The 13476-nt window shown below is 42.2% G+C and overlaps 1 protein-coding gene across 4 annotated transcripts in view; it reads right to left on the bottom strand.

Annotated features, from left to right (window-relative positions):
* Positions 1–13476, bottom strand: part of si (sucrase-isomaltase) — a 484577-nt gene that overhangs the window by 33536 nt on the left and 437565 nt on the right. For all 4 annotated transcript variants that reach the window (XR_009654900.1, XM_060924052.1, XM_060924053.1 and 1 more), the window contains one exon: positions 6273–6421. Coding sequence is in view for 3 of the 4 variants with exons in the window: in XM_060924052.1 (XP_060780035.1) it covers positions 6273–6421 (149 nt within the window). In the remaining variant the exon portion in view is untranslated. The remainder of the gene's footprint in view (positions 1–6272; positions 6422–13476) is intronic.

Raw genomic sequence — 13476 nt, 5'->3', positions numbered from 1 at the left:
AGGGGAAGCAGGTGTGCTGCTCGACCAGCCAACCCCATGCCTCAGCTGCTTGCTCAAAGAGCGCGAGGAAGGCTTCTGGATCTTTGTGCGGACCCATCTTTGTTGGGTGAGGTGGGGAGGGTCCGCTGCAGTGGCGGTCGAGGACCCCGCCAACGCGAACAGGTGCCGGAATGCCTGGCAGTCTTCTTGTTGGGCCAGCATCAAGGCTTCGGAGCATTGCTCCTGCTCCTTTCAGAGGGCGATCAGCACTTGATGCTGGTTCTGTTGTGCCCTGGTGAGGGCATGAATGAGGTCTTTGAAGAGTGAGGACTCCATGGAGGGGCTCCCTTCTGCACTCCCGGGTTTCAGCACCACTGTAGAAGCTGCCCGGATGTGGGTGGAGCGCAGAAGTACAGCAGGCTGTTAGCATTTAGATACACTTTTTTATTATGCTTTTCAGCACACCACTTTCCCAACTGGGACAGTCACACACTGACACATGCACACACAATCGTGTTCTGGTCCCAATCTGCCACTCCTCTGCTCTCTCACTCCTTTTATGCAGCACCATCACTGCTAGAGACACATCAGACACACCTTAAGTGACAACAGGTATAGTGATTTGGCCACTCACCTTCCCCGACTCCGCCCTCCATTCACAAACCGACGCTCACCCACGCTCCCGCTGCCACAATTATCTTGTATGGTCTTGGGTATGTCACTGATGGTCATGATCAGCTGTGTAACAATTGATTGCTTCCCAGCAAACACACAACGTATATATGATGTAGTGGTTTGGTAATGTCAGGGAAATATGTCGTCGTTACGTAGTAGGCAGGTCCTAATACAACATTGTGCCAATACGTAACGACAACGTAGTGGCAATACGTAATGATAACGTAGTGGTAATAAGTAATGCCAACGTAGTGGTAATACGTAACGACAACGTAGTGGTAATATGTAATGACAACGTAGTGGTAATATGTAATGGACATGTTATCTGGCGACCATCCAGTGACGCATGTCCTACTACGTAGTCTACATGTTGTGTGTATTTTTTATTTGATGATCGATGTATTAATAATTTGCTTTCATACATTTTGTTGTATGTCTCTATGAATAACATTAACAATGTGATGTTGGTCTATTGATGAATTGATCCTATTTTAACTTTAAAATAGCGCTGAATGAGGCCATTTCAATGAAATAAAAGTTTGTAGCTTCATGATTTTGCAGTTAGGCATGTCTTATCAGTTTATCTGCATTGTAACCCTCTAATATAACTGTTAGTGGTATTTTTTATTTTTTTTTAATCCAAAATCATGTTTGTTACACGCAAAACTTTAACTGAAGGGGAGTACTTTCACATGATCCATGCTTGCCAACAAATTATTTCCGTGACCAGTGATTTGAGCCTGTTTCTCTTCCTGTGATGTGTGATTGAGAATGTTTGTTTGTGACCCCCAGGGGCGGATCCAGGGGAGGGGTTTAACCCCCCTTCAGCGACTGGGGGGGGTGTATAAAAGAGTAAACAACAGAAAGCTTGAAGCAAGCAAAATTATTCAAAATATGCTCAAATTCGCTGAATGAACATGTACAGTTTCATTTCCCAGGGTGCCTTCGGGCCACTCGCTGATGCTTTTCGTAGAAATTATCAATACAATACAATCCCCGCCCCTCTCCCTGACCCCCTCCACCCTGTTAACTTGGCGGGAAAAGGGCATATGCTAGCTGACCGCTATCCCATCATGCTTTACGGCTCCGGATCGCATCGGTCTTTCAAAGCTCCTAGGTTTTCCTATCTTTTATCAGAGGTTCATCAGGTCATCTGGGGCTTTAGCACCATAGCCACTCCCCTCACTACATTACTCAAGAAGGGACCTAAGTAGCTCCAATGGAACCAAGGGTCAGAGGATGCCTTCGCCTAGCTCAAGTCAGCCTTTACCACAGCACCCATCCTCAAGCACCCAGACCCCGCAAAATCATTCACCGTGGACGTAGATGCCTCCAAGTCAGGAGCAGGTGGTGTATTGTCTCATCGCTTTGGAAAAAGACTCAAGTTGCATTCTCTTGTGTTATTCTCGAGAAAACTCACTCCAGCAGAATGAAATTATGACATTGGTACAGTGCCTTGAAAAAGTATTCATACCCCTTGAACTTTTTCACATTTTTCCACCTTACAACCACGAACTTAAGTTTTTTATTGAGATTTTATGTGATAGACCAACACAGAGTAGCACATAATTGTGAAGTGAAACGAAAATGATAAATGGTCTTCAACATTTTAAACAAATAAAAATCTGAAAAACGTGGTGTGCATTAGTATTCAGCCCCCCTGCGTCAACACTTTGTAGAGCCACCTTTTGCTGCAATTACAGCTGCAAGTCTTTTGTGGTATGTCTCTACCAGCTTTGCACATCTAGACACTGAAATTTTTACCCATTCTTCTTTGCAAAATAGCTCAAGCTCAGCCAGATTGGATGGAGAGCGTCTGTGAACAGCAATTTTCAAGTCTTGCCACAGATGCTCAATGGGATTTAGGTCTGGACTTTGACTGGGCCATTCTAACACATGAATATTCTTTGATCTAAACCATTCCATTGTAGCTCTGGCTGTATGTTTAGGGTCATTGTCTTGCTGGAAGGTGAATCTCCTTCCCAGTCTCAAGTCTTTTGCAGCCTCCAACAGGTTTTCTTCCAGGATTGCCCTGTATTTAGCTCCATCCATCTTCCCATCAACTCTGACCAGCTTCCCTGTCCCTGCTGAAGAAAAGCATCCCCATAGCATGATGCTGCCACCACCATGTTTCACAGTGGGGATGGTGTGTGCAGGGTGATGAGCAGTGTTAGTTTTCTGCCACACATAGCGCTTTGCATTTAGGCCAAAAAGTTCAACTTTGGTCTCATCTGACCAAAGCACCTTTTTCCACATGTTTGCTGTGTCCCCTACACAGCTTCTGGCAAACTGCAAATGGGACTTCTTATGCCTGTCTTTCAACAATGGCTTTCTTCTTGCCACTCTTCCAAAAAGGCCAGATTTGTGGAGTGTACGACTTATAATTGTCCTGTGCACAGATTTTCCCACCTGAGCTGTGGATTTCTGCAGCTCCTCCAGAGTGATCATGGGCCTCTTGGCTGCTTCTCTGACCAGTGCTCTCCTTGCTTGCTCTGTCAGTTTAGGTGGACGGCCATGTCTTGGTAGGTTTGCAGTTGTGCCATACTTTTTACATTTTTGAATGATGGATTGAACAGTGCTTCTTGAGATATTCAGAGCTTGGGATATTTTTTATAACCAAAACCTGCTTTAAACTTCTCCAGAACTTTATCCCTGACCTGTCTGGTGAGTTCTTTGGTCTTCATGATGCTGTTTGTTCTTCAGTGTTCTCTAACAAACCACTGAGGCCTTCACAGAACAAGTATATTTATGCTGAGAGTAAATTACACACAGTAGGACTCTATTAACTAATTAGATTATTTCTGAAGGCAATTGATTCCACTGGATTGTATTTAGAGGTATCAGAGTACAGGGGGCTGAATACTAATGCACACCACATTTTTCAGAATTTTATTTGTTTAAAATTTTGAAGACCATTTATCATTTTTGTTTCACTTCACAATTATGTGCTACTCTGTGTTGGTCTATCACATAAAATCTCAATAAAAAACTTAAGTTCGTGGTTGTAAGGTGGAAAAATGTGAAAGTTCAAGGGGGTATGAATACTTTTTCAAGGCACTGTAGCAGAGAGCTCTTGGCCATCAAACTAACCCTGGAGGAATGGAGACACTTGCTTGAGGGAGCCACACGCCCCTTTGTCATTCTCACAGATCACAAGAACCTAGAATATCTGAAATCACCCAAAAGACTGAATCTTCTTCAGGTGTGTTGGGCCCTATTCTTTACTCACTTTCAGTTCTCTATCACCTACTGACCACATATCCAAGAATACTAAGGCTGATACCCTCTCAAGAATTTATTCCTCCACTTCCTCCAACCAAGAATCCACACCCATTCTACTCCCCAGTGTTTTATTAACATGCTCACTTGGGACATTGACAAGGAATTGGCTCAAGCCCAACTGTGCAACATCCCCAAAACATGTCCCCCAGTTTAACTTTTGTTCCTCAGCAACTTCAGGGCACCTCATCAGTTTGGCACACTCATTGCCAGCCACGAAAATCCCAACAGCCATCACACATATCAATTATTCAAAACAAAGTACTGGTGGGAGAACATGCTCTCAGAAATAAATTAATTTGTTTCTTCCTGTGCTGCATACGCCCAAGCCAAGGTACCCCTGTCTCCGCCAGCAATGGAACCAAGGGGCAGAGGATGCCTTCGCCTAGCTCAAGTCAGTCTTTACCACAGCACCCATCCTCAAGCACCCAGACCCCGCAAAATCATTCACCGTGGAGATAGACGCCTCCAAGTCAGGAGTAGGTGGTGTATTGTCTCAACGCTTTGGAAAAAGACCCAAGCTGCATTCTCGTGTTCTTCTTGAGAAAACTCACTCCAGCAGAACGAAATTATGAGATTGGTAGCAGAGCGCTCTTGGCCATCAAACTAGCCCTGGAGGAATGGAGACACTTGCTCAAGGGAGCCACACACACCTTTGCCATTCTCACAGATCACAAGAACCTAGAATATCTGAAATCACCCAAAAGACTGAATCTTCATCAGGTGTGTTGGACCCTATTCTTTACTCACTTTCAGTTCTCTATTGCCTACTGACCACATATCCAAGAATACTAAGGCTGATGCCCTCTCAAGAATTTACTCCTCCACTTCCTCCAACCAAGAATCCACACCCATTCTACCCCCCAGTGTTTTATTAACACACTCACTTGGGACATTGACAAGGAATTGGCTCAAGCCTAACCGTGCAACATCCCCAAAACATGTTCCCCAGTTTAACTTTTGTTCCTCGGCAACTTTAGGGCACCTCATCACTTCGGCACACTCATTGCCAGCCATGAAACATCCCAACAGCCATGACACATCAATTATTCAAAACAAAGTACTGGTGGGAGAACATGCTCTCAGAAATAAATTAATTTGTTTCTTCCTGTGCCGCATATGCCCAAGCCAAGGTATCCCTGTCTCCGCCAGCAGGCAAGCTCATGCCACTACTCACTCCCCAGTGCCCTTGGTCTCACATTGCCATAGATTTCATCGCTGATCTGCCCAATTCACAAGGTCACACAGTTATCATGGTAATCACTGACCAATTCTCCAAAACCCTCATTCTACCTCATTCCATTGCCCGGCTTACCCACAGCGTTTGAAACAGAAGAATTAATTTTTACACATATGTTCCAGTACTTTGGTATCCTGGAGGACATACTGACTGATCAGGGCCCACTATCTACATCCACATTATGGCCAAAGTTCATGGATAAGCTGGGGGTAGCAGTAAGCCTAACCTCCAGCAACCACCCCAAATCCAATGGCTATGTGGAAAGAGCAAACCAGTAAATAGGATGCTTTTTAAGGATATTCTGTCTTGAAAATCCTAAGGACTGGGCCCAGTTTCTCCCATGGGCCGAATATGCTCAGAACTCCCTTGAACACTCAGCCACACAGCTCACCCCATTCCAGTGTGTACTTGGATACCAGTTTTTGTTATTTCCCTGGGACAACTCTCCCACAAGCATCCCAACCATCAATACCTGGTTCCAGTGAAGTGAACGTATATGGGAGAGTGTCCACCAACATCTTAAACAGGTGGCCCAAAGATACAAGTACTATGCAGATAGGCACAGAGGGGAGACAACCGTGTATGTTCCAGGAGACAGAGTCTGGGTCTCCACCAAGGACCAACAGGACCCCAATGCCTGCAGAAAACTTAGTGCCAGGTTCACTGGACCTTTCAAGAGCCTTCAAATGAATAAACGAGGTCTCATACAAACTGGAACTCCCTCAACACTACCACATGTCCCCAATATTCCATACATCATGTCTAAAGCCAGCCATTCCAGGTCCATTAGCAACAAGCACACCAAGCACAGAATCACCCACCTGCTCTCCTCTGCGACTGTTTTCATAAGTGCCTGCCATTTCTAACACATATAAAATTGTAGCTATGTATAAAAGTGTGCTTATGAGTATGGGTTGTATTTGTAATTATGTACTTGTGAGTATGGGTTGAATTAAACTGCACTTTAATTCATGTTGTCATTTCCTTTGAATAACATTTTAACAAACTACTGTCTTATACTGTACACAATTATAGGAATGATGAAATTGTTAAGTGGCAGTAATATATTACTGAGTATGACATTAAAATGGATACTTACTCATGCAGCATAGGCCGGACGACAGTACTGCCTTTAGTGTGAGCCTCAAACATGAGTGTGTACAGGTAGGGGAGGAGTGTATAGCGTATGTTCAAAATGTCACGAGATGCAGAAGCAAATGAAGTATCCCATGCGACTGGGTCTTGTCTCTGTTACACATCATAATACAAAGACAAAGATTTTAATATGTGGATTAGCTGATACTGAAATCTTACAATACACTGTGAGAATGATGTCTGAAATAGCTATATTGCTAGGAACTAAATAAATAATTATACGGTACTTACCTCATACTACAATAGTAAATATAACAATGCCACAAAAGATATATAAATATTCTAGTAAACTGTTGAAGTATAGTATAAGATTTTTCAAAATGTTTTAAATCAGTTTGATATTTCAATTTTGTTCAGATACAGTAAAGGCTGAGAGTATTCATTTTAATAAATATTGTAGCATAATCTAATAACTTAACTTTTACTTTTGTTGCAGTGTAATATAATGTTTGGTCGGCTTCATTTTGAAGTATATCGCCAAGGTCATTTTAATACTTTACATCTTGCCAGTAATTTCAAAAAGAAAAATGTGTTAACAGACAACAGGAACAAAAACATGGGAATGGATAAAAAAAATGACACTCCATGGTCCACTTAGAATGATTACCAGAGTTAAAGTTTTAATAGAACACACTATATGATAATGTCATAGTATGATATCAGACATCTGAATGAGTTTCCCTAGTCACATGATCAGTCCTGATCCAAAAACATCTATATATGTAAAACCAATAACAAAAACTATATTATGTGTTTTTTGACAAAATGTCAAAACACATTCAGGAATTTGAAAAAATAAATGTATCTTCTTGTAGGAATTCATTTAGCTCTGTGCCAAAATTATCAACGTAAAGTCCATAGTGAAATCACAAACTTTGGGAGAGAAAGAGTACTGTCATATCAGAAACATTGGTCTGTGTTCAGTCTCCCCTGTGCATTTACAAGTGTTGACACTGCTCTGTGTTAATGATGTAGAGTGTGACAAGATACACTTTTTGCACTGTTAAATGTCTTTGGGGGTGGAGGCAAGAAGAAACCAATAATGAACAACATGTGTGCGTGAACAGGCTAACAACGAAACACATTCAGGACCTTTCATCACTGCACTGAAGTAAAGTTTATTTTATATTTAAGGTGTGAATTTCCATGTTGGAACTACAGTACAACATTAATTGAGTGCTATCACACTTCATTGTTTTAGCATTCCAAGTGGTCTCAAACTGATGACTGATTTTTTTTTTTTATATGTTTTTTTTTCTTTTTTTTTGTACTGTATAGCAAATGAACTCAAACCTCTCTAAATTAGTTTGTGATTTGCTTTGTAGTTCACGTAATTTGTCTCTTGTGAAAATGAAGCAGTTCCATGTGAGCAAGAGATTTCTCACCAAGATAAAAGTGGAAGAATAAACAAACAAACAAACAAAAATAATAATTTATTTTAAAAAAAAGCCTCTCTCTAATAGCTACCCCTAGGATTGTGTGGTCCCAACAAGAATAGCAACAGGATGAATAATAGATGCATTGTGGCACTAGACCTCATGTTATTGGACTTAAGTAGTTATGAAATAATCCAGTGGTGCTTGAAAGTTTGTGAACCATTTAGAATTTTCTACATTTCTGCATAAATATGACCTAAAACATCAGCAGATTTTCACACAAGTCATAAATGTAGATAAAGAGAACCCAGTTAAACAAATAAGACAAAAATATTGTACTTGGTCATTTATTTATTGAGGAAAATTATCCAATATTACATATCTGTGAGTGGCAAAAGTATGTGAACCTCTAGGATTAGCAGTTAATTTGAAGGTGAAATTAGAGTCCGGTGTTTTCAATCAATGGGATGACAATCAAGTGTGAGTGGGCACCCTGTTTTACAACCCCGATTCCAAAAAAATTAGGACAAAGTACAAATTGAAAATAAAAACGGAATGTAATGATCTGGAAGTTTCAAAATTCCATATTTTATTCAGAATAGAACATAGATGACATATCAAATGTTTAAACTGAGAAAATGTATCATTTAAAGAGAAAAATTAGGTGATTTTAAATTTCATGACAACACCACATCTCAAAAAAGTTGGGACAAGGCCATGTTTACCACTGTGAGGCATCCCCTTTTCTCTTTACAACAGTCTGTAAACATCTGGGGACTGAGCAGACAAGTTGCTCAAATTTAGGGATAGGAATGTTAACCCATTCTTGTCTAATGTAGGATTCTAGTTGCTCAACTGTCTTAGGTCTTTTTTGTCGTATCTTCCGTTTTATGATGCGCCAAATGTTTTCTATGGGTGAAAGATCTGGACTGCAGGCTGGTCAGTTCAGTACCCGGACCCTTCATCTACGCAGCCATGATGCTGTAATTGATGCAGTATGTGGTTTGGCATTGTCATGGTGGAAAATGCAAGGTCTTCCCTGAAAGAGACGTCGTCTGGATGGGAGCATATGTTGCTCTAGAACCTGGATATACCTTTCAGCATTGATGGTGTCTTTCCAGATGTGTAAGCTGCCCATGCCACACGCACTAATGCAACCCCATACCATCAGAGATGCAGGCTTCTGAACTGAGCGCTGATAACAACTTGGGTCGTCCTTCTCCTCTTTAGCCCAAATGACACGGCGTCCCTGATTTCCATAAAGAACTTCGAATTTTGATTCGTCTGACCACAGAACAGTTTTCCACTTTGCCATTTTAAATGAGCCTTGCCCCAGAGAAGACGTCTGTGCTTCTGGATCATGTTTAGATATGGCTTCTTCCTTGAACTATAGAGTTTTAGCTGGCAACGGCGGACGGCACAGTGAATTGTGTTCACAGATAATGTTCTCTGGAAATATTCCTGAGCCCATTTTGTGATTTCCAATACAGAAGCATGCCTGTATGTGATGCAGTGCGGTCTAAGGGCCCGAAGATCACGGGCACCCAGTCTGGTTTTCCGGCCTTGACCCTTACGCACAAAGATTCTTCCAGATTCTCTGAATCTTTTGATGATATTATGCACTGTAGATGATATGTTCAAACTCTTTGCAATTTTACACTGTCAAACTCCTTTCTGATATTGCTCCACTATTTGTCGGCGCAGAATTAGGGGGATTGGTGATCCTCTTCCCACCTTTACTTCTGAGAGCCGCTGCCACTCCAAGATGCTCTTTTTATACCCAGTCATGTTAATGACCTATTGCCAATTGACCTAATGAGTTGCAATTTGGTCCTCCAGCTGTTCCTTTTTTGTACCTTTAACTTTTCCAGCCTCTTATTGCCCCGTCCCAACTTTTTTGAAATGTGTTGCTGTCATGAAATTTCAAATGAGCCAATATTTGGCAAGAAATTTCAAAATGTCTCACTTTCGACATTTGATATGTTGTCTATGTTTTATTGTGAATACAATATCAGTTTTTGAGATTTGTAAATTATTGCATTCCATTTTAATTTACAATTTGTACTTTGTCCCACCTTTTTTTGGAATCGGGGTTGTATTTAAAGATCAGGCATTTATCAAAGTCTGATCTTCACAACACGTTTGTGGAAGTGTATCAAGGCACAAACAAAGGAGATTTCTGAGGACCTCAGAAAAAGCGTTGTTGATGCTCATCAGGCTGGAAAAGGTTATAAAACCATCTCTAAAGAGTTTGGACTCCACCAATCCACAGTCAGACAGGCTGTGTACAAATGGAGGAAATTCAAGACAACTGTTACCCTCCCCAGGAGTGGTCAACCAACAAAGGTCAATCCAAGAGCAAGGCGTGTAATAGTCAGCGATGTCACAAAGGACCCCAGGGTAACTTCTAAGCAACTGAAGGCCTCTCTCACATTGGCTAATGTTAATGTTCATGAGTCCACCATCAGGAGAACACTGAACAACAATGGTGTGCATGGCAGGGTTGCAAGGAGAAAGCCATCACTCTCCAAAAAGAACATTGCTGCTAGTCTGCAGTTTGCTAAAGATCACATGGACAAGCCAGAAGGCTATTGGAAAAATGTTTTGTGGATGGATGACATCAAAATAGAACTTTTTGGTTTGAATGAGAAGCATTATGTTTGGAGAAAGGAAAACACTGTATTACAGCATAAGAACCTTATCCCATCTGTGAAACATGGTAGTGGTAGTATCATGGTTTGGGCCTGTTTTGTTGCATCTGGGCCAGCACGGCTTGCCATCATTGATAGAACAATGGATTCTGTATTCTACCAGCGAATTATAAAGGAAAATTTCAGGACATCTGTCCATGAACTGAATCTCAAGAGAAGGTGGGTCATGCAGCAAGACGACCCTAAGTACACAAGTCATTCTACCAAAGAATGGTTAAAGAAGAATAAAGTTAATGTTTTGGAATGGCCAAGTCAAAGTCCTGACCTTAATCCAATCAAAATATTGTGGAAAGACCTGAAGCGAGCAGTTCATGTGTGGCAGATATCCAAGTACTAAGAGTCAAAAATGAAGAACTGCACAGCACCAGGCCAGGTTATGGTTCATGCTTACTGGCTAAAGAAGCTAAACTCACTACATGAGTGCTTGGCAGCACAGATGAATTAGCTGCTCAAGGATGGGACTCTCCCAGAATAGCTGACTGAAGGTCGGACAGTCCTGATCCTGAAGGATCCACAGAAGGGAGCAGTCCCATCCAACTACTGCCTGATAACCTGTCTTTGCACAATACAGAAGTTCCTGTCAGGCATCATAGCAGATAAGATGAGTAAGCAAGAAGACTCAATCTTACAGAGGTCCAGAAAGGAATTGGTAGGAACACCAGAGGAGCAAAACATCAGCTACTGGTAGACAGTGCTATAGCTCGAGACTGCAGAACCAGACATACCAATCTGTGCACCACATGGATTGACTACAAGAAAGCCTGTGACTCAATGCCACACACATGGATCCTGGAATGCTTGAAACTGTATATCAACAGGACTCTCAGGACCTTCATCAAGAACTCAATGTGGCTGTGGAAAACAACCCTAGAGGCCAACTTCAAGCCAATAACACAGGTCATGATCAAGTGCAGCAAACAGCAAGGATGGCCTGTCCCCACTGCTGTTCTGCAAAGAACTGAACCCCCTCAGCCAGATCATCACCAAGAGCAGCTATGGATACAGACTGTGAAATGGAGCAACCATCAGCCACCATACATGGATGACATCAAGCTATATACCTGGTCTGACTGAGACACTGACTCACTGGGCCACACCACCAGGATCTACAGTAACAACATTGGAATGTCATTTGGACTAGATAAGTGTGCCTGGATGGTAACAAGGAGAGGGAAAGCAGTCAGAACTGAGGGGTTGGTGCTACCAGATGGCATACTAGGAGACGTGGAAGACAGCTACAACTACCTTGAAATCCCACAGGCAAATGGCAACCATGAAGAGGCTGTGAGGAAAGCAGCACCAACCAAATACCTACAGAGGGTGAGGCATGTCTTGAGAAGCCAGCTGAATTTGAAGAACAAGGTCCAGGCCATCAACACTTATGGCCTGCCAGTCATCAGATACCCTGCTGGCATAATAAGTTGGCCAGAGGAGGAGATTGAGGCCACCAATATCAGGACAAGAAAACTCCTGAAAATGCATGGAGGTTTCACCCCAAGTCCAAAATCTTGAGGCTGTATGCTAACAGGAATGAAGGAGGCCAAGGACTCATGAGCATCAGAGCCACTATCCAGGATGAACCAACAAGGATCCCTGAGAATATCAGGAAGATGGCCCTGAATGATGAAGTGCTTAGTGAATACCTCAGGCAGCAGAAACCCGAGAAGGAAGTGCAAGAGGAACCATCATGGAAAGACAAATCACTGCACAGGATGTACCACTGGCAGATATAAGAAGTGGCTGATACTGAAAAATCCTACCAGTGGCTGGATAAAGTTGGACTGAAAGATGGCACAGAGGCACTAATCATAGCTGCACAGGAACAGGCCCTAAGCACAAGATAGATAGAGGCCAGGGTCTACTACATGAGGCAGGACTCCAGGTGCAGACTGTGCAAAGATGCCCCCAAGATAATACAGCATATAACAGCAGGGTGTAAGATGCTAGCAGGAAGAGTGTACAGGGAACACCATAACCAAGTCACTGGTATAGTGTACAGAAACATCTGTGCTGAGTATGGACTGGAAGTCCCAAGGTCAAAGTCGGACATGCATCCAAAGGTGGTTGAGAATGACCAAGCTAAGATCCTGTGGGACTTCCAGATACAGATGGACAAACCGGTAATGGCTAGCCAACCAGACATGGTAGTGGTGGACAAACGGGGGAACAAGGCTGTGGTGATAGATGTGGCAATACCAAATAACACTAACATCAGGAAAAAGGAACTTGAGAAGCTTGAGAAGTATCAAGGGCTGAAAGAAGAGCTAGAAAAGATGTGGAAGATGAAGGCAACAGTGGTCCCCAAGGTGATAAGAGCCCTCGGTGCAGTGACCCCCAAACTGGGAGAGTGGCTCCAACAGATCCCACGAACAACATCCAAGATCTCTGTCCAGAAAAGCACAGTCCTAGGAACAGCTAAGATACTGCACAGAACCCTCAAACTCCCAGACCTCTGGTAGAGGACCTGAGCTTGAAGGAAAATTATCACCCAAAGGAGGGGTGAGTCAGGGAATATATAGCGAATGAGTGATATATTTTTCAACACGAGAAAGTAAACTTCATATTTTCATGTAACCGTGTAGTGTTCTTTATATTATATGGACATATATACAAAAATTGCAAGTTAATCAAAAGGATTTTAATTTTAAACTGGTTTGCCATTTTGACAACACGCATCTGTTTAGTGGGCAAACACTGGGAGTGACGTCATCGGAGTGAAATATCATAAAATATGTCACTCAAGGTCCACGATGTATTTCAAATGAAAAATGCATGTTTTTCAGCCAAAGAATATCAACTTTATATCTTCAGTCCAACATGTGATTTTCTTTTTATCATAGACACATTCACAAACAAAAAGTACCCAGATTTATGGGGGAAAAAAATAATTGATTTCCTCACGAGTGACATATAGAGAATTGTGTCACGGTTTTGGATCTCCATGTCCCAAACGTCGCTTGTATGAAAAACATGACTGGTGTATTTCCCAGTAAAACATTCGCGTCTATCTATATATTTATCTCTGTACACACACACACACACGAGATATGAGAGAGAGAGA

Source organism: Neoarius graeffei, chromosome 6 (genome assembly GCF_027579695.1).
Source record: "Neoarius graeffei isolate fNeoGra1 chromosome 6, fNeoGra1.pri, whole genome shotgun sequence".
Lineage (NCBI taxonomy): Eukaryota > Metazoa > Chordata > Actinopteri > Siluriformes > Ariidae > Neoarius > Neoarius graeffei.
The sequence above is the reverse complement of the archived record's forward strand: the minus strand, read 5'-3'. Positions and strand labels throughout refer to the sequence as shown.